General features: G+C 44.2%; 1 protein-coding gene across 10 annotated transcripts in view; it reads left to right on the forward strand.

The window, feature by feature from the left end:
* The window catches only part of FHIP1A (FHF complex subunit HOOK interacting protein 1A), a 233,731-nt gene that overhangs the window by 175,917 nt on the left and 29,992 nt on the right, over window positions 1-27,822 (forward strand). For all 10 annotated transcript variants that reach the window (XR_013351016.1, XR_013351009.1, XR_013351012.1 and 7 more), the window contains 2 exons: window positions 22,558-22,725; window positions 23,816-23,895. Coding sequence is in view for 1 of the 10 variants with exons in the window: in XM_077846361.1 (XP_077702487.1) it covers window positions 22,558-22,725; window positions 23,816-23,895 (248 nt within the window). In the remaining 9 variants the exon portion in view is untranslated. The remainder of the gene's footprint in view (window positions 1-22,557; window positions 22,726-23,815; window positions 23,896-27,822) is intronic.

Below are 27,822 nucleotides of genomic sequence, written 5' to 3' on the forward strand. Positions count from 1 at the left end.
GGGCATTCCATACATGCCACCACATACATGGGCTTGAGGACAGTATGCTAAGTGACATCAATGAGTCTTAAAAAGACAAATACTGTATGATTCTACACATGTGGGGTACCTGCAGTTGTCACACTTGTAGACACAGCAGGTAGAAAGGTTGGTGGCTTGGGAGGGGAACATGGAGAGTTGTTTATTGGTATGGAGTTCCAGTTTTGCAAGATGAAAAGAACTCTAGAGATAGATTGCACAACACTGAGAATGTACTTAACTCTCTTGAACTCTATACTTAAACACAGGATGGCAAATTTATATGTATTTTACCACAATTTTTTAAATGAATATTTAAAAAGATCTTTTTTCATGGATTTTTTTTTTTTTTAAAGGAGTGTATGACCGAGACTGTCACATACAGTCTTACAAAGCCTAAAATACTTACAAAGCCTAAAATAGACTCACAAAGCCTAAAATATTTACTCTCTGGCCCTTGACAGAAAAAGTTTGCTGGAGTGCCTGGGTAGCTCAGTGGTCGAGTGTGTGCCTTTGGCTTGGGTCGTGATCCTGGGGTCCTGGGATCGAGTCCCACATCAGGCTCACCACAGGGAGCCTGCTTCTCCCTTTGCCTGTGTCTCTGCCACTCTCTCTCTCTGACTTTTATGAATAAATAAATAGAATATATATATATATATATATATTTTTCTTTTTTTTCTTTTAAAGAAAGGGTTTCTAACTCTGGGGTGGGGGTTGCAGCATGGTATCCCATGTATCTTTGAACTTGATGCTAATACTGGCAGAAAGGCCCTGGGTAGAGAGATGGCCTAGTGAGAGGATGATCAAGTCCCTTTGTTGGTGGTGGTGGTGGTTTTTTGAATGTGGTGATAGGGCTGTGGAGTAACAGATAAAGATGGGAGTGAGGCAGGCCGATTGACCTTGTCAGCATCAGCTTGGAAGACTGTGCAGGTCTGTTGTTTAGGGCTCCTGGGCGGGCAGGAGACTGGCAGACAGTTGGCAGTAGCCGCCAAAGACGGATTCGGTGCCTACCCTGGCTGCAGCAGGGTTAGAAAGAGGAGACCAGCAAGGCGTTTGTAGGGGAAAGGGTGCATGAATAGCATCCTGGGCTCAGTCATAGGATTTTGGTCAAATGTCTTGTGAACTAGTATGTTGTTCTGTTTTGTGGCTTCCTCGGCTCCTTTATTTGGAGACCGTAAGGAAATTAGGGCAGAAGTTTGGACTATCTGTAGTAGTTGGAGGTGGAGATGCTGAGCGGGGACTGTGCTGAAGAAGGGGAGGGAGCGCAGGAAGAAGAATTAATTACATACCATCCTTTTCTGCAGGCAGCTCACAGGCATTTGCAGTGATACCTGTGACCTCAAAGAAAGCCTGTGCCTTCAGTTTTTGTGAAGAGCAGCCAGCTGTTTTCATTCAACTTATTCCACACAAGGATGCTTGGAAAAACAGAAGCAAAAAATCTACCAGAAAACCCAATTTCCCCACCATCTCTTGTGTGCTCAAACCACACTTGAACAGTAGACACAGATAGAATGATTCCAGCCATTTCCTTAAAGGCATGTGCGCTGGCTTCCTATAAGCCACCGTGGAGCCCATTTGTTTTACAATCTTGTCTTCTAAACACACACATACATATTCATGATCTGTATCCCGTGAGCTCAATAATTCATGGCTTATTGACTTAGGTTGATGGATGGAAGTTTTTTTGGGGACTGGAGAAGATGGAAATTTTGAGAGGCCGGGAGCAGCCACGTTTGTGAGTCACCCTTTCACTGTGACTGTGTCTGTGGGCTAGGTGGGCTGGGACCCTCTAGGGCCCAGTTGGGCTCTCACTAGCTAGGGATGTTTTTGACTTTTATGCTCAGTAAAACTTGTGACTGAAGGTTCTTTTTTTTTTTTTTTTTTTTTTTTTGTGACTAAAGGTTCTAAGGGCAATTAAAAACCATCTTCAAATGATCACCATTAATAAACATTAAGGAGCTATAATTGGGTGCTGAGTTGATGGGAGGCATGTGCCGACCTCCTAGGGCGTACTGTTTCTGGTCCCCAGGGCGAAGTGGGCAGAGCAGTCTGTCACTTAACTGTCCTTTCGCTCCCTTTCTCCTGTCCACTCTTCTTCACGCATCTCTAGTCTGGGAGATGGTGGAGGGGGTTCTGGAGGCCAGAGTGTAGAGAAAAGCCCCCTGCTTGTTCTTCTGGCAGCTTTCCCGTTGCCTTCCTGGATGCCCGGCACGTCACTTTGCTGTCGTCTGCATCACTTCCTGATGGAAAGCACCTTGAAGTTTTATGTCTGGTTCCAGTAATGCTATAAAACTTCGCTGATCAGGCCGTTCCTTTCAGTGGGAAATTGGAAAAAATAAAGAATCAGAAGCATGGAGTTAGGGTGCCCTCTTGGCCCTGGATTTTGAGATTTTTATTTTTCAGATTTGGTGGTCCCTTGCTAAGTCTTTTCTAGTTTCCCTGGGGTTATGGAGCTCCGAATTAGGCTCCAGCTCTGGGGTGAACCATATGAAAACCTGTAGTGGGATAATATTTTGGTCTCTCCATGTCATATTTCTACTTATGCATTTCAGTAATTTGCTTTTTAAGACCCATTCTCTACATTATTGACCCAAGTATCCAATCCCTAATGGCTCTGGAATATTATCCTGCCCCCGGCCCCCTGCCGTTTTTTCCCCCTAGCTTCTTATTCCCCCTCTTTTAATGATGTTGAGCTATATCTATTCATATGGAACTTTGTTTCTTACCGTGTCCGAAGTAAACCAGTTACTTAAAATGGTTCTGTCCGCCACCATGCCGAAAGCATACCTGTGCGCTCACCTGGCCCACACACCGTCAGTCTGGTATAAAGTGGGGGGTCTCAGGGATGTCGTAGAGAAATGAGGTCACTCCTAGAAGCTGCCGCTCTTGCCTCACAGCCTGAGGCAGGCTCCAGTGACTTCAGGGCAGGGAGGCAGGTATTCCCTTTAGGGCCATCTGGCAGCTGGGGAAGCCGTGGTCTGCGGATGCTTGAGCTCAGCAGGAGAGCCTGATGCACCTGGTGCCATCTCAAGCTTGTATTATAGTGTTGTAGTCTCTGCCTAATGCTGGAGATCCAGTTGTGACTGGGATGGCAGTGGCAGGGGCCCGGACAATCCTTCTGTCTCCCCAGTCACCCTGAAGTTAAACAGAAGAGAACCGCGGAAGCCTAGAGGCCAGATGTAGGGATGGCTGTGGTCTCTCAGGAGTGGCAGTTGAATGAGGTAATTAAAAAGGCCCATCGTGTCGTGGGCCTGCAGCTATGTGACACGGATTGGCAGTAGTGCTATGGAACATGGATTGAAGAAATCACGTTAAGCAGGCTCGCTGCAGTTAGCCTCAGTTAATAATTGCTCTATCCAATGAGAAGCAGCCATTAAATAGACCTGGAAGATTTCAGTGACACTTACAAGAGGCTTTGATTTGGAAATACTTGATTTGTTAATTGAACACTGAAGGTGAGTGTGTGCCATCTATTTCATTCAATTAATGCATTATATTTGGTTAATACAATTTGGGGAAGCAGTCTAGCTTGACCTACCAAAAAATGGGTTTTGAGGCCAGAGAGACCTTAGTTTGAGATCTGGCTCTTTGCTCTTTAATTAGCAACGTGACGGTGGCAAGTACCTTCGTCTATGTGTACATATTAGGTATGGATAAAACAGTACCTACCTTATTGGGCTCTTGGGAAGAGTAAGTGCGACATTGCATTTAAAGTGCTTATTGTCTCTGGCACTTAGTACTAAACACGTATCACCTATTAACTCAACCAGCTGGATCTCTGAAATGAGAAATCCTTCACATGCCACTGTGATACTGGACAATGAATCTGGTACCATTTTTAGTCACTGGTATCTTGATTTTAGATAATATGCTTATTGTCCCTTCACATGTTTTCATCTCATCTCATAGACAGCCTACCTTCGATTTACCCTTTCCTTATTTCCCTCAGAATGTGATGCCAACACAGTTGTACCTAAAATTTTTTCCCTGCTTTTTCTGATTCTCAGTGCCAGAGATTCCCAAGCTTAAATGTGCAAAGGCAGTCACCTGGGAACTTCTTACTCTCAAACTCTGGAGTAGCAGGATCTGATTTAATAGATGGGGCTGACGCTTTCCCTGTTTGCCAGCAGCCAGGTGCTCCATGGACCACACTGGGTGATTGTACGAATCTCTGCTCTTCTGCTGGCCCATTGGCTACTGATGCTCCTTCACTGGGCTAGGATTCAGAAGACATGGGTCCCAGTTTTATGTGTGATCTCAAGGTGCTTCCCCTGGTTAAGGATCCAGTTTTTTCATCCATGGTAATTCCCATGTTGTGAACCTTCCAAGACTGGTAAGCATCAGATGAGGAGGTCTCTACAGTGCTTTGGGAAGCCGTGAAGCCTTTCCCAAATGATCAGGGCATTAGAAAGGGGATATGGTTTACCTACATCCTTCTGGAGCTGTTTTAGCCATCGAGGCAGATAGCGTAAGTCAAAATACTTGCATCATTTACAAACTTAGTAGTAGTAGCATTTAAAGGTGAGTAGGAGGAAAGGATGTTGTTGAGTTCTTATGTTTTGGTTCTAAGGATGCTTTTCTGCTCCCTGGTGTGTGTCTAGTGTTTGTGAGAAGTCCCTCCTGTAGTTCAGGATGCTGGATAAGTGCCGTAACTTATACTGTGAAATCAACTCGGCTCTCCAGGGTAATACTATGAAGATATGTGTACAGTGATGTCAGTACCACAAAAACTCCTTCACAGTGGAAATGTCAGCTTGGCAGTAGGAAAACTGGCCACACACTGGTGTCATGTATTATCAGAGTATATTGTAAAGTGTCATCGTTGTACTGCCAACTGGGTCCCCCCCAACACCTTGGGGCTGTGGGCAGAAAGGGGAAGTGAGTACTCCTTGTAACTATAGGTTACACAGTTGAGAGGGGGTTGGCAGATTTTCTTCATTTCACTGTAACCATTATTACTTTTTTTCACTTCCCGTATTCCAGGTTATTAAGTGGAAAGAAGATGCGCACAGGCATTTAGATCCGTATACAAATATACTTTTCCCTTCATCCATATATAGAAAAGCCTAAGAGAGTAGATTGTTTATCCCAGAGATCTCCCTTGTGGAACAACTGTGGAACATAATGAAATGTCTAGTATTTATTGTGGAAAGCCTCTGAGAATGTAGAAATAGACTATAATAGAAGCCATTGGAACATTCGCTTTTCTTTTTTTTTTTTTCAGAAGAAAATCTTATAATTAATATCTAAGGTCTAGTGCTAGGTTTCCAGCCTGTGGAACCACTGTATCTTTGAATATTTTGTAGATGTGGAGGCTCCAGGTGGGTCACATGGTAAGCTGAGACTAAGCTGAGGCATACTGTTAGGTGGATAGAAACCCAAATCTTTCCTCTTGTTTTGCATATTCACAGAGCTACTAGTGAACTGGCCATGGATCCCATGGCCCAAAGCCATCCTCATGGTGTCTTGGGGGCATACGTACGTGTTTTTATAATTCTGTGTCTGATGCATACCAAAACAAAACAAAAAACAAAAACACTGGCCAGAGTAAACAGACTTAAAATAGAGAGCAAAGAGGAAGGCACATTTATTCATTAACATAAACCTAGAGATAGTGATATCCAGTGAAAAAGTTCTTTGCGAAGGATTTAATACGCTGTGAGCTCTAGAGTTAGGCTGCCAGGGTAGATAACCCAGCTCCACCACCTGCTAGCTCTGTGTCCTTGGACAGCACTTTTGACTTCCCTGAGCTGGTTTCCTCCTTTGTAAAATGGGGATGACTTAATAGTGCTTATCTGACAGGACCTGTGGGGATTAAATGAGTTGATATTTTACAGTGTTGCCTGGCACAGAGTTAGTGCTTTGTATGTGTTAGTTTTTATTACTTTTTTAGTTCTTATTCACTTTTTGGAGAATCATAGTTTTAGATCACCAGGTAGATCTTTCATTAATTTGTAAATTATAAAATGTGGCATATTTCCAGGAGGGAATAGGTAGAGAGCCATAGACATCAAAGTACTAGGAAAAATTACTCCGAGGCTAGACTTGACAGAGCCCAGCTATTTGAATCTTTTCCCAGGCTAACCCTGAACTTCCTCTCGTCTCCCTCTCCATAGACTGACGACTCCACCCATCTTGGACCATGTCCTGTACATCGAGTATGAACTGGATTTCCAGTTATTGCCTGTGCTTATGCCTTTCCTCTGCTTGAGATGCCTTTATCTTCCACCTGTACTTATCTAGATTTTTCTCACCCTCCAATGTCCCGACCACATGCCACCTCCTTCCAAAAGCCTTCCTGATCAAGCCAGGCCTAGGCGATCACTCTTCACATCTTTGGAATCTTGTTGGTATCACTCATGTGGCACTTAAAGGTTACCTTGTGTGATTATTATGGGTTTACTGTGTCTTACCTCTCCTCCCAGGTGACAAACTTCACGAGAGTAGAGACTATATGTATTTATTTATATGTCCATTTATTATATGACTATTACAGCAGCATATCTAGCACACTGCCTTGTCCGTACAGGTATTTTGCTGTTTTTTTTTTTTTTTGAGTAAGTGAAATGTGTGAACATAGATACGGTGACTAGGTAGTGATATGTGTGTGGAGCGAATGTGAGGAAGGAAGAGGGAGGAGACAGGTAAGGAGAGATTAAGTAGCAGGAGTTGTTGGGGGGGTCTCATCAGGTTGATGAATTGTTGTTTGGCTGACAGCTGACGCTCTAGAGTGGCGTGGAGTGGAAAAAGAGTGAGGTGCTTGAGGGAGAGGGTGTTTAGAGTTGGCTAAATGTGGCTTTTGCTGAACGTGAGATCTCTCTTCTTTGTTGTGGAAGTCCATGATGGAAATGACCAGATTTGAGACAGATATTGCTGGAACAATATAAAGGAAGATATGGAATTTTCTAGAAAGAAGCAGAAGGAAAATGAATAAAAAAATATTACTCAAGAATCAGTGATGGCTCTCAGGTTCATATTTAAAATGTACTCTCCACAACTAGAAATGATATTGTCCAAAATGGGAGAAATTTTCTTTATTGTTTTTGGCTTGAGTTGCCTAGGAGATATCTATCAAGTTAAAAATAATTGGCAATATATCATTTTCATGGTTATTTATCAAGACATTCAACTCTCCAGGTAAGCACATGTGAAATTTACATTTATGATACCTGCTTTAATAGAACTAGTAGATTTAGCTGTCTCGTTTTTTTTTTCATTGAAGATAGCATTCTCTCTGTCAGAATTTATGAAGTTTATGGCTTTGAAATGTGTTAGATTTCAATTTTATAGAGGAGGTCTATGTGGAGCAAAGGTGAAGAGCTCCTTTGTTCCATGTCCTTATTCCCTGGCGCAGATGTCAGCCCAGTGCTTGGCACCCAGTAGGCGTTCTAAAAATATCTGTCAGTAAACGAATTAATAAGAACACATCAGTTGAAACAAATTTCACAGACTGGATGGATTTCATGAAGCATATTCTTTGTGTGTGAAGTTCTTCCCAAATCTAAGTGGAGAGATTGTATTAGAGATAGGAACATAGTATGTTACGTACACTCATAGAATTTAGTACGAGATATAATTCCAGAGATTGTCTAGTCCCAACTCTTCATTTTTCAGATAAAGACATTGAAGACCAGAGAGGTTAAGTGACTTGCTCAGGCTGACACAGCTGATTACTGGCCGAGCTTGGACCAAACCCAGAACTGCAGGTCTAAAGACTTCAGTATCATCATCTCTTTCCATTATCCCCCTTGGAAGTAAATCTTAGTTCCATGATTCCTTCCTTGGCGTAAATTAACTCCTGAGCTCCCAGTGCAGAATGTAGAAAAAAATTCTCCGTATGTTTTTGTTAATTGCAAGATAGATTTTCTTTGAGAGCAAATCCCCTTTTTCTCAAGGCTCCTATGTAATCAGGGGCTGCTTGGGGACACCCATGTTCATTTCTGATGTCCTGCTTGAGTTTCTCCTCCGGGTAAGTCTGCTCTAAAAGGAGAGCTTGCACCATCTAGTGGATCTAAGAAGAGGCTCTCGGGTTTAATTTTTTGGTGGCCCTACTTTAAGAGGAAGAGAGGAACAATATTTTTAGCTAATCTGCAGACTCTCACATGGAGCCCTTTGTTCATATCATGAGTGAGGTTAGCAGCCCAGAATGATGTTAGGATCACTGTGTACCTCACAGTGCTAAAAGTAGGCCATGCTATTGACCATGCTGCTTCTTCCTTTTTTTAATGGTGGAGGGAGGGTAAGGAAGTGAGCATTTTATCAGCTGTTTTTTTTTTTTTCCAACTGGTGCTTGGATTCTTCTCCTTATTAATTCAAAACATTAACTCTTCTAGAATGGGTCTTCCCATAATAGTTGGGAATTAATTAAATCCTGCTTTTATTCTTGGGAAATTCTCTAGTACTCATTTGGACAGTTAACGAATTTAGTAGTGTACAATATTCTATCCAGTTGGATAATGGAAGTTTTTGGAAGCTTCCAAATTACTCCTTTGTTTCCTCTAAGAAGTTTTAAATCTTTTCTCAAGCTTTGCACAGTACTTACTTCATGTAGCCAGTGGCAGAAGATAGCATCGACCAAACAGGATAATTTGGTGACTGCGTGGGTGACACAGGGTGAGGGTCTCACCGCTGACTTGCCCTGTGATCTGAAATGCTCACTTACCTCCTGGGCCTGAGTTTGCTTAGGAAAGAATGCGATTGTTATCCTTATATTTACAGAGTACCGCTCAGCAAAAACCTGGTGTTTTTTGTTGCTGTTTTTATTTGTTTTTGTTTTGTTTTGATTTTACTTTTGTTACTCCATCAGCTGAAATGTCTTAAATGGCATCTTAGCACCAACGTAGTATAAGGCATCCTTGGGACAGTGGTCCTCACCCTGATGCACATCAGAATCAACAAGGGAGGCCTGGTCCCACCTCTGGAGATTCTGATTTATTTAGACCCAGATGAAGGTTGAACTTGGGTTTTTCTTAAAAGCTCCCCAGGTGATGATTCTCACATAGATTCAGGGTGGAGGACCACTGCTGTATGATGTCCTTGAAATGTGTTTGAATCATTGGATTCCAAGTCAAGTTGAACACTGGAGATCTGTATCTGAAAACCATTGTTCTCCTTGGGACCAGAAGTTGTCCTGCATTGGGATTGTTTTTTTTTTTTTTTTTTTTTTTTCTGCATTGGGATTGTAATGAGGTCATCACTACGTCTAAAAGATTCCATTTCTCCATCCCTGGTTGTTGCTGGTGGAGTCAGCTTTGGTGTCTGACCGAGGTCTGAGGAATGGTACTTTCTGGGATAGCGAGGAGCGGTGAGGGCCAGAGGTTAATGCTTTTGTGAGTGGCAGTTTAATGTAGTATTATAATTGGCCTCGTCTTAGGCGTTGATTCTGTATTGTTGGCAGGTGTCCAGTGATAGCAGGAAAATTGGTGTTTCACATTACATCCTTTTTTTTTTCCTCTTGAGAGCGTTTTTCCCCCTTCCTGCTGGCTCAGTAATCAATTTTAGCCCTTTTGGTGGTTCTCAGGAGTAAGATGCTCAGTGAGTTTTTTGGAGATGCTGCTTTCTAGAGTGGAGTCCCGACCTGTTACTGGGAGCAGCTGGTTTCTGAGAAATGTAACTGAATTAGTTGGAGGAGGGATGGAGTGGTAAAAAGGCAGGAAAGGGTATAAATCCTCCAAAATGCCATGACTCAACTCTTGTAATGGGAGATAGTGTCTTTGACCTTAATCAGCCCACGTAGTTGACACAACTATTCAATTTCAAAGTATTTTTGCTCAGTTTTCAGAGGGCAGAGGACAAGAATGCCAAGGAATTGTTAGAATTCTTATCTCAAATTCTCCTCAAGATAGTACAAAGAATATGAAATTTGTTATGAGGCAGACCTGATCTCTGGTGAATCCGGTCTCTGCCACCTACTGTGTACTTTTGGGGCAAGTTTATGGGCCTCACTTTTCTTTGAAATGAGGGCCCTAACACCTATTTTGCAAGGCCAAATTGAATGAACTTCAGTGACCTATAAGAAGCACCATTGTGCATGACACAGGGCTGGGACTCTGCAAATGGTAGCTATTTCTGGAAATACTATTAATAATAGTCATGATGAATGATAATTATAAAAATCATTTTGTTTCCTCCTTTGGAAATGGCACCTGAGATATAAGAAGCTCATGGCCTGTGTGTCCAGTTGTCCTTCTAGTGGGCTGAGAGTGGGACAGTAAGGGGGTGTTGACAGAGGCCCCCCTGGGAAAGGTGTACTGAGAATTTTCATCCTCACCTAATCAACGTATGATAATTTAGTCTCATCACATACTAATCTTTTAAAATGTAGTTGTTCCCTAGAAGAGTTAATTTCACTGATCATTCATCTTGTGTCTAGCTTGCTTGTTTACCTCTGAGAGGATAGAATATAGATCTTAAACAGTGTGGAAGGGGGGTCAGGAGAGAAGAAGGGGGGGATGTGTTTATGGGGATTACTTGAGTGTCAGTCACACCTGCTGCCCTGGGGCTTTGTGGGCTTCGGCTGTACAGAGAGGGCTGGGCCGTCGGGAAGCCAAGAAGAGGAGATGCCGAGGATGCCTGGGTGGCTCAGCAGTTGAGCGTCTGACTTCGGGTCAGGGCGTGATCCCGGGAGCAGGATCGAGTCCCACGTCGGGCTCCCTGCATGGAGCCTGCTTCTCCCCCTGCCTGTGTCTCTGCCTCTCTCTCTCTGTCTCTCATGAATAAATCAATAAAATCTATAAAATTTTTTTTTTCTTTTGAATTTCTGCTCCCTGTTAGGACTGCCTGTGTATTGCCATAACTTTGTTGTGGTGTCACCTGCGCCATTTGCCATAGGTAGGCAGTGCCTGGAGGTGCAGCGCCTTTTCACTGAAGCACTGGCCCTGGAGTCTAAAGCATTTACACGCATTAGTGGACCTGACTGCATAGCTGACGTCATGCAGTTTCAGAAAAGTCTGTTTGGTCTCACTGAGGTGTAAAGGGCTTTCCTTCCCCTCTGAGTTCTGACAAGTTAAGAACTACGAGTGAGGGAAACAGAAGATCATAATAGGGCCTTGATTGTCCATAAAAGCGATGCTGGAACATGGGGTTTATACCTGTGGGTGAGTTTGCACTAGGTCATGGCACCTGGGTGGCACAGTCCATTAAGTGGCCGACTCTTGGTTTAGGCTCAGGTCAGAGTCCCAGGGTCTTGAGATCGAGCTCTGCCTCCAGCTCTGCTCTGGGCATCGAGCCCCACGTGAGGGTCTCTCTTTCTCTCTTCTCTTCCCTCTGTGTCTCCTGATCGTGCTTACTCTCTAAAACAAATAAATCTTTAAAAAAAAAAAAAAAAAGATTTCCTAATATCAACCCCTGGGATTGGGCAGACTTGCAGGACACACCGTGGAACCTGGGGCGGGAGGAGCAGAGAGGAACGCGTGCTTCCTGCTGGCAGTCTGGCTCCCAGAAGGAAAGAGAGGAAGAGACAAGCCTCATCAGAGTGACCAGTGACTCCTCCTGTCCTGGGGGAGATGGTGGTGAGGGAGGCAGAGAGGCCAGGGTACTCTGCTGGGCGACCCTGTGCGTGGGGTGAAACATTCGGACCAGCTTTCTCTGTCGGGTTTGCAGAAATTCAACCGTTCTAAATCTAGAGATTTGGAAGTAGTAATTCACATCACAAAAACAGAGAGAGGTGGCTTAGGTGTCCTCGCCACGTTGAAGAGCCCATAATGGGGGCCTGTTACCTGCAGAAGATAATCCAGACTAACCTCCCTGGTATCTGAAAACCCGTCGTGATCTGTCCCCCTCCCGCCTGTGAACCTGCCGTCCCCTGGGATGTTCAAGTGCAGGCCCGAGGTCAGAGCGATGCCTTCGTTGTCCTCTGCTCTTATTACCGAGTTCCTGCTGGATTATTCTTTCTGCTTCCCGCGGGTCTGTGCAGAATGCGTTCGCCCGTTAAATCCCAGCCCCGGCCCGCGTCGGGCGGAAGCCCTGGCCCGGGCTCACGGCGACTTCCCGCGTCTCTGCGCTCCCGCGTGCGGCCCCAGGGCTCGCCAGGTGCGTTTCACCAGCCACCTGCTGGCCGTGCCGCGGGGACAGGACGCGGCCTGTGCTGCTGCTGCGCACCCTCAGCTGCTAGTTTCCTGCACACACGAAGAGCACCCAGAAGATATGCAAGTTGGTTGAATAAATGTCTCAAAAGCACGTGCCTCGCCCCCTTGTCGCCTCATTCGAGGAGGTTCCGCATCAGTTATGCCGGGAGGTAGAAATACCAAGGCACAGGCCAGAAGTTAGGTCTTGTCTCATGACCCTGACGTGAAATCCAGGAATCTCAGGGTTTTGGAATTGAAAGGCTAGATCATCTGGTTCAATGCCATCATTTCACAGCTGAGCACACTAACTCTCATGATGTGAAAAGAAATATTCAGAGACTGTGAGTTTAATATTTGCAAAGGGAAGAGAGGATATGAAATAGGTGATTTTTTTTCAGTGCCTTAACATTAGATTATCCACAGAAGGCTTATGTGGTGGCTTTGTATTTACATTAGGGAGTCCTCTAAGTGTTCCAAAGTGCTTTTCTATTATCTTGTAGAGCCTCACCTTATGTGCTCACTAAAATCTGTGGAGGAAGGCACTTTTCCCAGAGGCTTTCACCACATCTCCTCATTGGCCTCCTTCACCGACACCTGCAAACTTGCTATGCTGGATTACATTGCAGGTCAAGGGCACTGTGCTTGCTTTATAGCTAGAGCAGTTGAGGTGCCGAAAGATTGCTTGGCTTGCCCAAGGTCACCAGATTCCAAGGATTAAAATGCAAGTGTTTTACATTCCCACTGCAGTCCACTTTCTACTTCCCCATGCTGCCTTTTGCTTCCTTAAATTATTATCTGTAGACTTCGAGAATTCCAGCTTAGAAAGGAAGTGCATTTTTGATTCCCTTATTAGCTAAGAGAAAGAACAGCCAACACAAATACTTAATCACCCAGACTAGACAGTTTGGAGAAAGGACAGGCCTGGTGGGTGCTGAGAGAGGACACTACCATTTGCCAGCGCGAAATGGAAAGCAGGAGTGGGTATAGGAGGAGGACAGGTCAACTAGCCAGCTCTCAATACCTGCTGGGTCCTAGGTAGATTTTCCCAGTACAGATTCAATATTTGCTTTATGTCGTAGAGATCCCAAGACATCAGCAATGGTATTTAACGGTTGTATAAAAATGTCAAACAAAATAAGCACAAGGTTTTGTTTTTTTTCTACTACTGTTTCTTTCTATGAAATTTTTAATATTTTAGATTTTTGTATTAAAAAAATCAAACTTTAGTGTCGGCTCTTATTTATTAACAGAAAAATGAACAGATGTGTGTGTGTGTGTGTGTGTATATATATATATTTTAAAGAGTTTTCAAACACTGAGTCTTGTCATAGTAATGAGCCACAAAATCGGTTTGGTTGGTTGCAATTAGCACTTAAAAGACAATAAAATAGAAAATATCAGATTGCATTGTACTCAGTAATGGTAAATACTATATGTTATTGTAAAATACTGTTCTTATGATGATAGTTCCTGGTTAAGAAAATTTTGAAAAATGCTGTTCTCATGCTTGGGAGGATTATTAGGAGAATGGGCTAGGAGATTGGTCTCGACACTGTATTTAGCCTTATGGGCTGCAAGTGTTAGATGGTTTCCTTTTGGTATAAAACATTCATTATTAATTCATTCACTCAACAAATATATTTTGAACACCCAGTATATGCGAGGTGCCTTTCTAAATGCTGGCAGGAGGTCGCTGTAGCAATTTGCTTACAAAGCAACTCATCTTATTTTCAGAGAAAACACTGTATCAGTTTGCATAAGGTTTAGCTGTAGATAACAGAAAACTCCCTTTAATAATCCTTTTTTTTATTCCATACACCAGTTCTGTTCACACCTTACTGGCTGGCCAAGACAGGCACAGCCAGACCCAGATGCAAAGGAAGGAGGGAACTAGAGTTTTTCAGCTATGGATTTAAAGTTGCTTCCTTAAGGAAGAAGAAAGGGAGATTGAATATTGGGGGCGGGGGACAAATAGAAGTGCCTGCCACAAACCTCACAGTTTCTTATGTGTTAACAAAATTCAGTTTCTGTGGATGCGGAGCTAGAACTTTGTTATTATTCTGCAGAAAAAGCACAGGCTGGGCAGTTGTAGGGCTTCACCTGTCATTGAATGTGCCCTGCTGGGGATGGGGGGGCAGGGGGGTGCGCAGGATTGGAGAGATGGAGTTGGGAGGAGCCAGAAGTTAGGGGATTTAACCGCATTTGTTGTCTTAGCATGCACGGGGGTGTGCACACAGTGAGATTTTAGAGTCTGAGGCAGGGGAAGATCCTGTAAGACCTCCTCCTCTCCATGGAGGCTCTCTGTGGTCCATGTCACTTTTCTGCCTCTGTAGGAGAGGAGAGTTAGAGTTATAAATGAAGCTTGCGTTCACTTTTGATTTGAAATGGGAAATTAGATTTCTTTCTTTCTTTCTTCCTTTTGAATTTCAACAAGCGCACAAGGGAGATAATGCTATACTGGAGGATTCCGTTCTTAAGCATCAGAATTATGGAAAGATAGGAAGGGTCCCACCCTCCCGACAACAATGCAGAGAACCACAGAAAGTAGCTTGTGCAAAGCCCCGCCTTATCTAAGGCAGCCAGGAGGTATTTGTCTTGGAAACAGTTGTGAGGAGGGGGAAGGAGGGTCTGGTCTGTAGATTGGTGTGAATCTTGTATTCTTTCCCTGCATCATCCTAGGAGAACATTAAACATTTATCAGCAACAAATGCCCTGCAAGTGTTTCAAGTTCTCATAAGAAAACCAAGAAATAAGGAAAACAGAAAGGAAGTTTACAGTCTGCTTGTTTTACCTTCTTGGCCTACTTTCCTTTGGCCTCACGCTAACATTTTCCTGCTCTCCCCCACCACCCCTTTCTTTTGTGTGACTCGCGTTTCAGGTGAGGTAGAGCCAGAATCGCTCGGGCGGGTGTGCCCCTGTGTGCCTCACCCTGTGATTATCCAGTGCCAGGTGATGAGCAGGTTAGGGATAACAGAGAAGAAGGACCAGAAAGACTAGAATTATTGAATTCATTTGGGCAGATGCCTGTGTGTTTTCTCAATCTTCCATTGTGTCGAAGACTTTCCATCTCATGGCAAATGAGCCAGGAGTGAAATCTGTCTTTTGTCATCAGGGCTTGCCTTTGTTAAAAGTATTTGGTGTCTAGGGAAATTGGCCCATGTATAACACTCTGGTCCAAATAATACCTTTAACCCAGCAGGCAGATTGAATGAGGAGGGAGGCGGCCTGCCTTCTTATAATTGTTCTCAAATACTTCATTCTAAAGAAGCTGCTGGTTGAGACTCTGGCCCAAACTATTCCCGCTCTGCTGTTGGGTTTTAAAGTCAGTCTCATTAGAATTCAATAGTACTGTCTGATTAATCAGGGAGAGAAATTAGGGGGAAAACTAAGGAAGCATTTCTTTTTTCCCCAATGGATCACTTTTTGAGGTTGCTGTAATTCAAGAGCATGGCATGAGTTGGGCTCTGTGGTTTCAATGAAATGTTATTTGCTATAAAAGGAAAATATCCTCTTCTTTTCGTGCATTGTCAAATTAATCTGAACCACCTGGCTAATGAAGGCATCCCCAACGTGGGCTATAAAAACCGTGTGCTTTTATTAGTACCAAGGCTGCTGATTTCCATCTCGACACATTTATTGATTACCCTCCGAGTCCCTGCCGGTGTACCAGGTGCTTTGAGAATTCACCTTGTAGGTCAGACACGGTCGTTTCTGCAGTAAGTGTGCAATCCTAAAGGATGGGAGAGTGTATCAAGAAAACTGAGAAAGGAAATGGACTTAGCCTGGAAGAGGAGGAAGGTGGGGGTTTAAAACAAGGATCCCCGAACAGGAAGGACAGCTGAGTTTGGAGAGAGAGCTTTTTCTTATCACTCCCGCCCCCAGGCCCCCTCTTAACTTGAGCACAGGTGCTTAAATGACAGGGGTGGAATCTTCCTTTACAGTGAGGAATGCTTTCTGGTCGGTAAGAGCTGAGCTGTGCTGCCAAAGGAGGCAGTGTCCTCCCTGCCCGAGTTCAGAAGAGGGGAGAGGGGTTCTCTGTGTTTTGGCTGCCCAGTGGCCGAGCCCCTTCTTCTCTGAGCCTGCTTCTCCAGCCTTCTGGCTGCCTAGAGGACCGCAGGATCCTTTCCTTTAGGAGGTGTCATTTTGCTTGGGCACAGTTAGTCCTCATGAGGTTGTGTGGACTCCCAAGTGCTGAAGCAAGAGGCTGAGAATACATTACACAGTGGGTGCTCGGAGACTGACCGGCGATGATGATGATGTGTTCGTGCAAAATTCCATATTGCAACCATGAAGAATCTTTCTGAAGCAACCAGCGAAGAGCCAAGGGAAGGATTGAGCGATCTTGGGGATACCCTTCAGATCTTTGCTTCTGAGCTGAAACATCCCAGAGTTTTTCTGCTAATTCTGACTTCAGAACCAAACTCTGAAATAGTCAAAATACCTTTACGTGCTATTTGGAGTATTTCAGTAACTAAAATCTATCGGAAGAAGTTCAAATGTAATGGATCATAGGCTGAATTACAGTTATAATGGTAGTCGTAGGCTACAGTAAGTTAATTGTAGCTGATAAGTTATTAGTAAGTTACAATGGTCGTAGGTTTATGGTAGGTAAGTTATATTATAATGTAGTAGGATACAGATTATGCACACACAGCACAGGAAGGAGGCTTTAGAAATAATTTGCTGACTGCCCCTTGGAGAGGTTTATGATTATGATAGGCAAGAGGAAGTGTATTATATTTAATGAATGAATTAATATTTGATTTGATTATTATATCTACTGTATTTTTTTAAAACATTTTGTAAAATTTTTATTTATTTATGATAGTCACACACACACACACACACAGAGGCAGAGACATAGGCAGAGGGAGAAGCAGGCTCCATGCACCGGGAGCCCAACGTGGGATTCGATCCCGGGTCTCCAGGATCGTGCCCTGGGCCAAAGGCAGGCGCTAAACCACTGCGCCACCCAGGGATCTGTATCTACTGTATTTATAGATACACCAAAAAAAAGAGTAAAAGGGAGACACTGGTTTTATTTTTAACATTTTTCCTTAAGGTGTGTTGCTGATGTCCTCATAGCCAGCATTTTAATTTCTTCCTTCTTCAGGTATTTTAGGAAAAAGTAGCCAAACTTATGGACTTTGGATGTCACCTCCACTGACGTCCCTGGCCTGCCTCTGGCAGAGTCAGTGACAGGTGTGGCTTAGGGGTGGAGGAGCAGAAGGGAGGCATGAGGGACCAGGAGGGAGGGAGCCTAACTTCTCAACTGCAGACTCTATAGACTTGGAATCACCAAATGTCTTCTGTCCTGAATTTTTGGCTGAAGCAGTGGGACTGCTCACTGAGAAGCAGGCTGTCTGTCTCCCCTTCCGTACTTGAATGTTCTTTGCACTCTGTGTCCTGGGAGGGAGGAAGATGGCTGTGGAGCATCCCCCCCCGCCCCCCCCCCCCCCCCCCCCCCCCGCTGCCTCTGGCTGCCCTCGGGTGGACCTGCCTCCTGCCCGGCCACTAGCTTGTGTGGCAGCAGCAGGCAGGGCCTTAGCCTGTGTTCCCTGTGGAGGCTCCTTCATGCCTGTCCCAGAGGACCCGGCCTCAGTGTTCCTTTCCTTCCCTTCCTGCTGTTCTCACTGGGAGGGGTTTGGCCCGGGTCTGTTTCCTCAGCCTCCACTTAGGGCTGCTGGGTCTGAGGACTCATAGGTGACCTGGGGGAGACCCTGCTTAGCTAGTTTTCTCTAGTATGTGGAAGGAAACGCCAAGGAAAGGTGGCTTCTGACTTGGAGAGAATGCAACAGTCACCTGACCCCACTGCCTGCCACCTGCCCAAGCGACAGAAGGTAGGACCCATCTGTTTGTTCCAATGTGACTGGATCACAAAAAAACAATTAGCAGGTGGGAAATTTGTTTTTCAGGACACACACATAAACCTGCCATTACAGGGAGGACTCTGGTGCTAATTTAGATGCAAATGGAATTGCCCAACTAGAGCTGATTACAGAAAGGTCAGAATGTCTATATGCTCAATTTCACTCCTACGCCACGCATTAAGTTAATGTGCTGCCTCGATTGTGGGCATGATGACTGGACTTGGTTGTGGCCTTCATTTTTGAGAGAGTTTTGAATTACAGCAGCAGAATGTGACACATGGCATCAACTCCTCCCTTCCTGCTGATCCCCGCCCCCCTTTTAAAGGAAAACAAACTCTATTTTGTCTATTTCTGAGAAGTTTGAGATTTAATAAAAAATACCTGGCTGGAGCTCTTAAGCTAAGATAGAAAGGAGATTGACCATAAATTCAGCTGCTGTCCCATTCAGAGAATTGATCTCACCTCTATATGCACATCTTGCAGACCCAGAGCACGCTGGGCTGTAGCCTGGAGTGCAGGACCAGTGACCGGAACCAGGGGGTGTGAGAGGATGGCCAAAAGGCTTGTGGGTTTGTCCGGTTATTGCAGTGTACTGTAGTGCTCTCCAGGTGTTCTGACTGTAAGACATGGCCAGAAATTTATCTTATGCATTTGAGCGTGTGCATCTGAATTTTTTACTAACTAGATAACAAGGCACATGCCTATGGAATGTATCTCATTACATATAGTTTGAAAAAAGAAAACAGGCACACACAAGTTTTACAAAACAGTACCTACTACATGCTGTGTGCCCAGATATCATCTCTTTGACCCTGGTCTAAACCACAAGCGAACCAGTAAATTGGTTTCACTGTCCACCTTTTGGCGTCAGACTCTAGTCTGAAAACACAAGCCCTTGGCATGGAGGGGGACCCAGGTGAGGGCTGGTGGAGGGTGGAGGAGGTGGGTGAAAAAAGGGCTTGATTTCAAAGGATCGACTAAACTGGTCTTGATAAAAGTAAAATTAAGTCCCTGAGTCAGGGCTCCGGTTCCTTCTAGAATGGGGGCTGAAAAATCACACACACAGACACGGGATGTCTCAGCTCATACATCGTTTGGATTCTGGTTGTGTTTATCTTGTCAAGGATAATTATTTGCTTGTGGGAAAGGGTTTTCCTTGGGTTATTGCTGTCATTGTGGTCTGCCTTTAGTGAAAATTCACATTCCTAGGCTTTAGTATCCTTCAGTTTTTCTTGTGTGTTATATGGTAGTAAAGTAGAACCTCATTTACTACTTCTAGTGGTATTTCTTCCTTTTTTTTAAAAAAAAATTTTATTTATTTGTGATAGTCACACACAGAGAGAGAGAGGCAGAGACATAGGCAGAGGGAGAAGCAGGCTCCATGCACCAGGAGCCTGATGTGGGATTCGATCCCGGGTCTCCAGGATCACACCCTGGGCCAAAGGCAGGCACTAAACCGCTGCGCCACCCAGGGTTCCCCTGGTATTTCTTCCTAAATTGGTAGCTACCTGCAGTTCCTTACAGAACCAGAGAAATGGACAGCGACAGTCATCTGGAAGGCAGAAGGTCTTACGTACATCCACGACTGATTGTCCTTCATAGCCTGACCAGGAAGAGGATGCTACTGTCCTGTTTGGCTAAGCCTTCCTTTTTGGGGCATGAGTGGCAGCTTCGGTTTTGCATTCCACGCAGCAGAGCTGCTTTCCCCTGGTGGTTCAGCGTTAGCTTTCAAGTGATCACATTTAGGCTCTGGTCTCATCCTCGTTAAGGAGGTTGTCTATTTGGGGGATTAGAGGAAGATTCTGAAAAATAAGATAATGGGGCAGGAAAAGATTTTCTGGGATAAAAGTCTGCTGAGGGCTCTTTGAATATGGAGGAGGGAAGAGACAGAAAGGGAAGGGAACCAGATCTTCTTGCCTTGGATCTTAGCTTGAGGTGAGTGTGACCTCAATTTATAAAGAGGTTGCAAGTCGATGCTTAATAGAATTGCGTTTTGCGTATTCATACCACGTTATATAAATACTGCCCCTCCACGTATTTTCTTAAATCCTCTTAGCTTATAAATGACAGGCTTTGATTGCTAATAATAATAATAATAATCATCTTTCATTTATGCAGCCTAAGAGTAGTAAACAATAGATGCTTAATGCCCTGCTTTCATGTCTGCCCCCAAAGACTGAGATTTCTATTCTTAAGGGTTTATGGCTGTGCTTTTTAGCTTATTAAGGTCATGTGTAACTTAAGGGGGGAAAAGCTGATGGTGCATTGTTGGTGCAAAGGCAGCTCCTGGAATTCTGCAGGACATGTCAGCTCAGCAGTGCTCAGTAAATAAGGTTGAAAATGCAGTATTGCAGAGACTCCATGCATGCATGGCCCTTTTGAAATGACTAGTGCTCCTTTTTTCCTAGCGATCAAGAATTGTTAGGGAATTAGACTTTGCACCCATGATTTTGGATTAAGTTTCTTTTGCTAAAGGACCTTGAGGTTGCGGTGGCGGAACAGGTGTGAGCTAATGGAGCTTGTGTGTTTGGTGGTGTTGTGAATCATTTCCCCCTTAGGCTGTAGTTGGTGACATCAGTTATTTTATAGGTTTTTATAAAAAATGTCCCCAGTCTCTGGGGCCCTCAGAACAGAGGGCCAGAGAAGAGAGAAGAATTAAAGATTAAGCTCAACTCTGGCAAATGTAGATCACTGGGACCTTGGGGGCTGTCATTTATTCAGGAAACGTTACATTCAGTACCTCCTGTGTGCCAAACTCTGCGCATTGCACCAGAGTAATAAAAAAGCCATAGCGTGTGTCCCAGGACGGCCGTAAGAGTGCCACGAACGTGGGTCTGGAGAAGAGCAGGAAACACAAGGGTAGGAGCAGTGGGTTTCAGGAGCAGGGGCAGCCTGTGAGGGGCACTTTTCTTTGGGAAATATATTACCAAGTGGTTGAGGCTTACCTCTTTCCTTTGTGATATTTGGGCCACAGAGAGCCCTTTAAAGTCGGTCGGATGCCACAGTGTGTGTCGTGTGTGTCGAATGCTTTGAGGGCGCGCAGCATGGGTGCTAAGCAGGAGGGGGAGGATGCCTTTTTTTTGGGGGGGGGGGAGGATGCTTGTACTCTGATGCGTGCCATGCTCAGGCCACTCAGTGAGTTGTCAACACATCCTGAGAGGGTCCATTCACATGTACTGGATAGGCCTGCCCTGCTTAGAATAAAGAAAATTGACAAAACTGATTTGGTCCGGTCTTACTCACCTGGACTCCTTGCTCTACCTGGAACATACCTAGGAACCAAGAAAGTTTATAAATATAATTTAAGCCTTTATATACAGATGTACCCACATGGGGCCTATCTATACTGACACGGCAGATCGGGAGCTCGGAATTTCCGAACTGATTTGTGGATTCTGAAGGCAGACAATTACGAAGAGGAGAGGAGTATAATATAAAAGGAATGACCAGTAACAGTGTGATAAAGTGACAGCTAACGCTTTGGAAGGAGGGAAGAAGGAAGTGAAAAACTGGGAAAGAGAAGATGTCATCTCTCAAAAACATCGCCATCTGTTTCATTTAGCATCAAGTACATTACACTCATGGCAGGGGAGATTTCCAAGATTTCTAGGGGATAGAGTTGGAATCTGAGATATGGTACTGTTTCCCTAGTGATTTTCAAACATCCCAGTCTGGGTATTTCTATTCTACAGACAGTAGGGAAATTGATGATCCCCGTTCATCAAGAGGTGTTATAGTTTGCTTTTAGGAAGACAGGTGTATACGAGTTCTCAAAATATTCTTTATCAAAATGTTTAAAATTTGAATGCTTTAAGTACCAAATACTTGGCACTTTGAAGAACTTGACTCTTGAGAGTTTTCTCTTCCCTGAAAGACTATGCACATTCCCTTGCATAGAAGAATCACATCACGTAGACGATACTAATTTAATTTGTATTATTAAAAGAAAAGTCAGTTACTTTTTAAGTGGTAAACTCTTATAGCACTTTATAAATATCACTTTATATTATTCAGTTATAAAAATTCGACTTGCAACTTTCCAGAAATATATCTAAACATCTGCAGTACTTTGTACTTCTTTATTTGCCACTTATGATGTTATTATTTTGCTTATTAGACTATATATATAAACCCATCTTCCTGGACAGAAAATATGTTCTCATGTTTCTAGCTTCTTGTACATAGCGGGTCCAATAAATATTTATTGGATGCCTAATAATGAAACAGTTATACTGGGCTTTCTAATTAATCCTTTACCGACCATGTAGATACTTTCCATTATCTCTTTTTTCCCCTTTGTGGTTACACACTAAAATCTTTATGGTATTTGAACTGCATTTGATGATTAGAGTTGTCAGAACACTTGAATTGCTTTTTTTTATGTCTTTGCTTTTCCCTTACTGAATTAAAGGGCAGAAGCAGCATGAGGTATTGTGGAATGTGAATAGGTTATAGGCTTCAGATGAAGCTCTGAAGCGTGTTCTTGTGGTTGGCATGTCCTTGCCTTGATGGGGTCACTGTGGTGAGGCCAGGGGCCTTTGGGGAAGCATGTATCACAGCATCGAAAGGATGCTCACCTGTTCTCACTCTGTCGTTGGTCCCAGGTGACTGTGGAGGAGGTTATGACCACAACTGCGTATCTGGACCTTTTTCTGCGTAGTATCTCCGAGCCAGCGCTACTTGAGATCTTCCTCCGTTTTATCCTCTTGCATCAGCACGAGAATGTCCACATCCTAGATACTCTCACGAGCCGAATCAACACCCCATTTCGGGTAAGGAGAGCTCCAGAGGAAGGGACTTTATAACTCAGAACAAATTTCAGGAGAGTTTGTTTTGGGAATAAATGATGAGTATTCTTTTTTCTATCCCCCCACCCTTTGTCTTGTAGCTATTATTATTATGACACCATTCTCCATTCCATTGAACAGGTTTTAAGTCCATCCTGCCTAGAAGACAGACTAGTACTTCTTCACTGGTGCAAAAAAATACTCAAGTGGTCTGATGGAATGATTAAAGCTTATTCCCCAAAGGGCACACTGGTCTTACAATACACCTTGGGTTATCTTGCCTGTTTATCTTTCCTTTTTGGATATTAGATATCGAAAGAATTCTTTTTTTTTTTTTTTAAGATTTTATTTATTCATGAGACACACACACACAGAGGCAGAGACACAGGCAGAGGGAGAAGCAGGCTCCATGCAGGGAGCCCGACGTGGGACTCGATCCCAGGTCTCCAGGATCACACCCTGTACTGAAGGCAGCAATAAACTACTGAGCCACCAGGGCTGCCCAGAATTCTTGTTTTTGATCGAACTTTTTAGAAAAGTATATTGTCACATCCTCAGCTCTCCTGGAAATGGAACCAAGGAAAATGTTTGCCCCAAAGCTAAGAGACAAACCAAAAGGAGCTGCAGCATGGGGCTAAGGGCTCTAGAAGGGGGCTGGCCAGGGTATATGTGATTTACTGTTAGCCCTGTCTTGTGTCATGTTTGAAAATAACTTGGGAAAATAAGTGCCAAGCAGATCGTGTGTGTGTGTGTGTGTGTGTGTGTGTGTGTGTGTGTATTGGAGAGTTCTAGGGGCACGTTTATGTGGATCTTTAAAAGTTGGAAATAAGAGCATAGGCATTTTGTAGGAGGGTAATTCTGCGTAATAGCATAATTCTAGGCATAGGCTTTCAATCAAATCCTGTAGGAGAACTAAAGACCTTAATACACATTCTCTCTGGCAGCAGCATGTTTTTATCAAAGCTGCTAAAAAAGGAGGCCATTTTATTTTGTAATTCTGATTTATTTTCCATCTGTGGGGAGTAGAGCTATCCTTCCAGTATCTGAAATAGAATGTGTGTTTATTGCTTCCCAGCTCTGTGTGGTGTCCCTGGCATTATTTAGAACTCTCATTGGTTTACATTGTGAAGATGTGATGTTACAACTAGTTCTAAGGTAAGTTGCCATCTTTTGTTCTCTTTAAAGGAAAACTCAATCTATACTATTGCTATTCTATTTTTCTTTGGGTAATATGAACTTAGGGGCCATGCTTCTAAGGAAAAAAATTATCAACAATATCAGTCCATTTCTGTATTATTTCCCAAGGTTGATTTTAGTTTCACTATTTTTTAGGGGGCTAAATACATTGTACTATAAATATGCTCCTGGAAATAATAGGTTGTTTGGAAATTTACAGATTCTGAAAGCTCCTCTGGTCTGTGGCGGAATGTCCTTCTCCTGATGTACATTTTTAGGGGCTTGTGGTATTGGAAACAACTTTCCCAAATACGAAATGCTATGGATACAGAACTCCTACGACTCTTGCTTTCCTAATGGTACACCTACAGCGTGCACTCGCTGACCTCCAAGTATGTTTCAGTTAAACTCAGTAAATATTTAATGAGTACTTCCTGGGTACAATTCAGAAGAGAGTAGGGCACGGGGTAGACAGATTGAGAAGGACTTACAAACATGGTAGAAAAGGTAGGACTTTCAGAAGCACGGGGGAGAAAGGTTTTGGCAAGTGGCTGGTGTTTGAAGACAGGTGTCAGGAATTAAAGTGGACCACTGTTAGGATGACAGTAATTTGGCCGTTTGGCAGGGGGCTCAGGAACGCTGAATCTTGCCCGGGTCCAGCTCTGCCTCTCCTTCTGGGATCCCCCAGGGAAGCATCTGCTTTTGTAAAGCAAGAGAGGGAGGGTTGGCTAGGGCTTGTGCTCCTACATTCCCTTCTGGTGGTGTGGAAGCAAAGAGGAAAAGCCAACCCGGGTTGCCTGGCACACGCTCCCCTCCACTCCTTCCTTTGCTCTGACTTGTCCTTTGACCTCTCCTTGGGAATAAGGGCAGAGAAGCCAAGGACCGGGGGAAGGGGAAGAGCCTTGGACTGGTCACCACTGGGGTTTTGATACGATGTGAGTAGAATTACTGAGGAGATGGCATTCCAAGTGAATGACAGCATTTCCAGTGTGGTAGCTGTGGAAAAGTAGGGGGGTGGCGAAGCGAGGGAGGGAGCAGGAGCACCGGCCTCATCCAGGGACATGTTAGAAATGCGCTCGCTCTCTTGGTCTCCTCCCAGATGTGGCGACTCTGACTCTGGGGGTGGGAGGTGCCCAGCGAGCTGTGTTTTGCCGAGCTCTCCAGGGGACTCTGATGCCTGGCTAATTTTGAGAGTCACTGGTTTAAGGAAGGGTACAGTACAGAGAGGGCACCCTGCGAATGGAGTGACTAAAAAAAAAAGCCAGGCTGGGAAAAGTGGTGGTGGTAGTGGTGGCGTCGTGGCGGAGGCCTTGGGGAGTTACTGTTGTATGGGAGGGTGTCACCTGTTAATTATCTTAGTTTAAGAAGAGGTTTTGGACTCTCCAAGGGTTCACGTTAGGTCATCAGTAACTGATCTTCAGGCAAAGGACAAATCTAGTCATGAAGAGATGGCCTCGGTAGTCTGGCCAGAACATTTTAGGTGGAACATCCCATCGTCAAAGGATTGCTCTAGCATCCTGTCAAGTCTCCGCTGACGTGACAGATGCTTTAGGGAGGCCTGAACATCATCCGTCATGGAGACTTGATAAAGGCTTTTTTATTGCCAAAACTAGACTTTGCCTCCAACAAGGGTAAAACCTGATTATATTTAAACGTTAAATTCTTAAACACCGCTGCTTTGGTGCCGCTGTCTTTTCCAGCGAACCCAGAAGCCTGGCCCTGCTTGGGGGGTGCAGGGCTGCGCCCCTCTGAGCACCACGCCCGATGTAGGCCTGCAGCTGGCAGCTGGTGCCCTTCACGCGGGGAGCGAACACTCATCACCTTTCGTCTGCTCCTAGAGCGGCGCTCATTCAGCTCCAAGCCATCCGCAGAAGCGTGCTAGCTTCTTTTGAGGCCCAGGCGTGGACCACGTGAAGGGGAAGACGTCTGCTCATGGTTGAGACATTTGTGTCTGAGTTGGGGCTACTCATTGCCAGGGTGATTAGGGACTAGTCATCTCCTGGCAGGGCACCCGAAGGGTACGTAATCACATCACAGCTTCTGTGTAGGGTCACGGAAGCCCCATCCCACGTAACCACCTGCTCGTAGGCTCTCTCAGCCCGAGTGCCTTCCTTGTGCCTTTGGTGAGGATGATGGTGATGCTCTCATGATGCTGGTGGCCCCTTATTTAATACTTTATTTCTAATTCCACCTCACTGCCTGGGGCAGTCCAGGAGAGGAGCAAGGGAGGGGGGACGTATGTACATGGAAGTCTGGTATGAGGCGGACTCGCAGGAAGCCTCTGCTTCCTGGTCTCTCTCTTCTGAAGTGCAGGGTCTTCTCCCCCTCACATTTTAAATGATTTTTAATTGTTGAACATGCAGATAACATAAAATTCAGCATCGTAATCATATAGTCCAGTAGTATTAAATACATTCACACTGTGGTGCAGCCAGTGCACCATCCCAGGGTGCTCCCGGGACACGAGCACCCTGTACCCAGCACCCACTCACTCACCATGGCTTCTCCCTCCTCCGGCCCCTGGAAGCCACTCTTCTGCTTTCTGTCTCTACACGTTTCACTACTCTAGGTACCTCATTTAAGTGAGGTCAGACCCTGTTTGTGCCTGAATGATTTCTCTTAGCGTAGCATCTTCACATTGTTGCCTGTATCAGAATTTGCTTGCTTTTTTTTTTTTTTTTTAAAGATTTTATTTATTTATTAGAAACAGAGAGAGACAGAGAGGCAGAGACACAGGAAGAGGGAGAAGCAGGCTCCATGCAGGAAGCCTGACGTGGGACTTGATCCGGGTCTCCAGGACCATGCCCCTGGCCGAAGGTGGTGCTAAATCTCTGAGCCACCTGGGCTGCCCAATTTACTTGCTTTTTAAGGCTGAATCACTTCCATTGTTTACATACTTTTTTTTTTTAAGATTTCATTTTTCTTTCTTTTCTTTTTTCTTTTCTTTTCTTTCTTTCTTTCTTTCTTTCTTTCTTTTCTTTTTTCTTTTCTTTTCTTTCTTTCTTTCTTTCTTTCTTTCTTTCTTTCTTTCTTTCTTTCTTTCTTTCTTTCTTTCTTTCTTTCTTCTTTCTTTCTTTCTCTTTCTTTCCTGCCTTCCTTTTCTTTTTTTTCTTTTCTTTTCTTTTCTTTTCTTTTCTTTTCTTTTCTTTTCTTTCCTTTCCTTTCCTTTCCTTTCCTTTCCTTTCCTTTCCTTTCCTTTCCTTTCCTTTCCTTTCCTTTCCTTTCCTTTCCTTTCCTTTCCTTTTCTCTTTTCTTTTCTTTTCTTTTCTTTTCTTTTCTTTTCTTTTCTTTTCTTTTCTTTTTTTCTTCTCTTCTCTTCTCTTCTCTTCTCTTCTCTTCTCTTCTCTTCTTCTCTTCTCTTCTCTTCTCTCTTTTCTTTCTTGATACACAGAGGCAGAGACACAGGCAGAGGGAAAAGCAGGCTCCTTGCAGGGAACCTGATGTGGGACATGATCCTCGGACCCAGGATCATGCCCTGAGCTGTAGGCAGACACGCTCAACTGCTGAGCAAACCAGGCATCCCTACGCCACGTTTTGTTTGTCCATTTATCTGTCGATGGATCTTTTGGGTTGCTTCTACTTCGTAGCTGCTGTAAACATAAGAGTATAGATACCTGTCTTCATCACCCCACTTTCAGTTCTTTTGGGTGATTTACCCAGAAGTGGGATTGCTAAATCATATGGTAAGTCTATTTTACATGTTTTCTGTTTTCCATGATAGATGCACCATTTTATGTGCCCACAGTAGGGCACAAGGGCTCCAGTTTCTCCATATCTTTGCCAACACTTGTTACTTTCTGCTAAAGATATGGTATTTTAATAATCATAGAAAAATGACAGGCAGATTTAAAGAACTGACCAGAGCTCTTAGAAGTAAAAACTATTTCAATGAAGAATCAACGGTTT

Source organism: Canis aureus, chromosome 13 (assembly GCF_053574225.1).
Source record: "Canis aureus isolate CA01 chromosome 13, VMU_Caureus_v.1.0, whole genome shotgun sequence".
Classification (NCBI taxonomy): domain Eukaryota; kingdom Metazoa; phylum Chordata; class Mammalia; order Carnivora; family Canidae; genus Canis; species Canis aureus.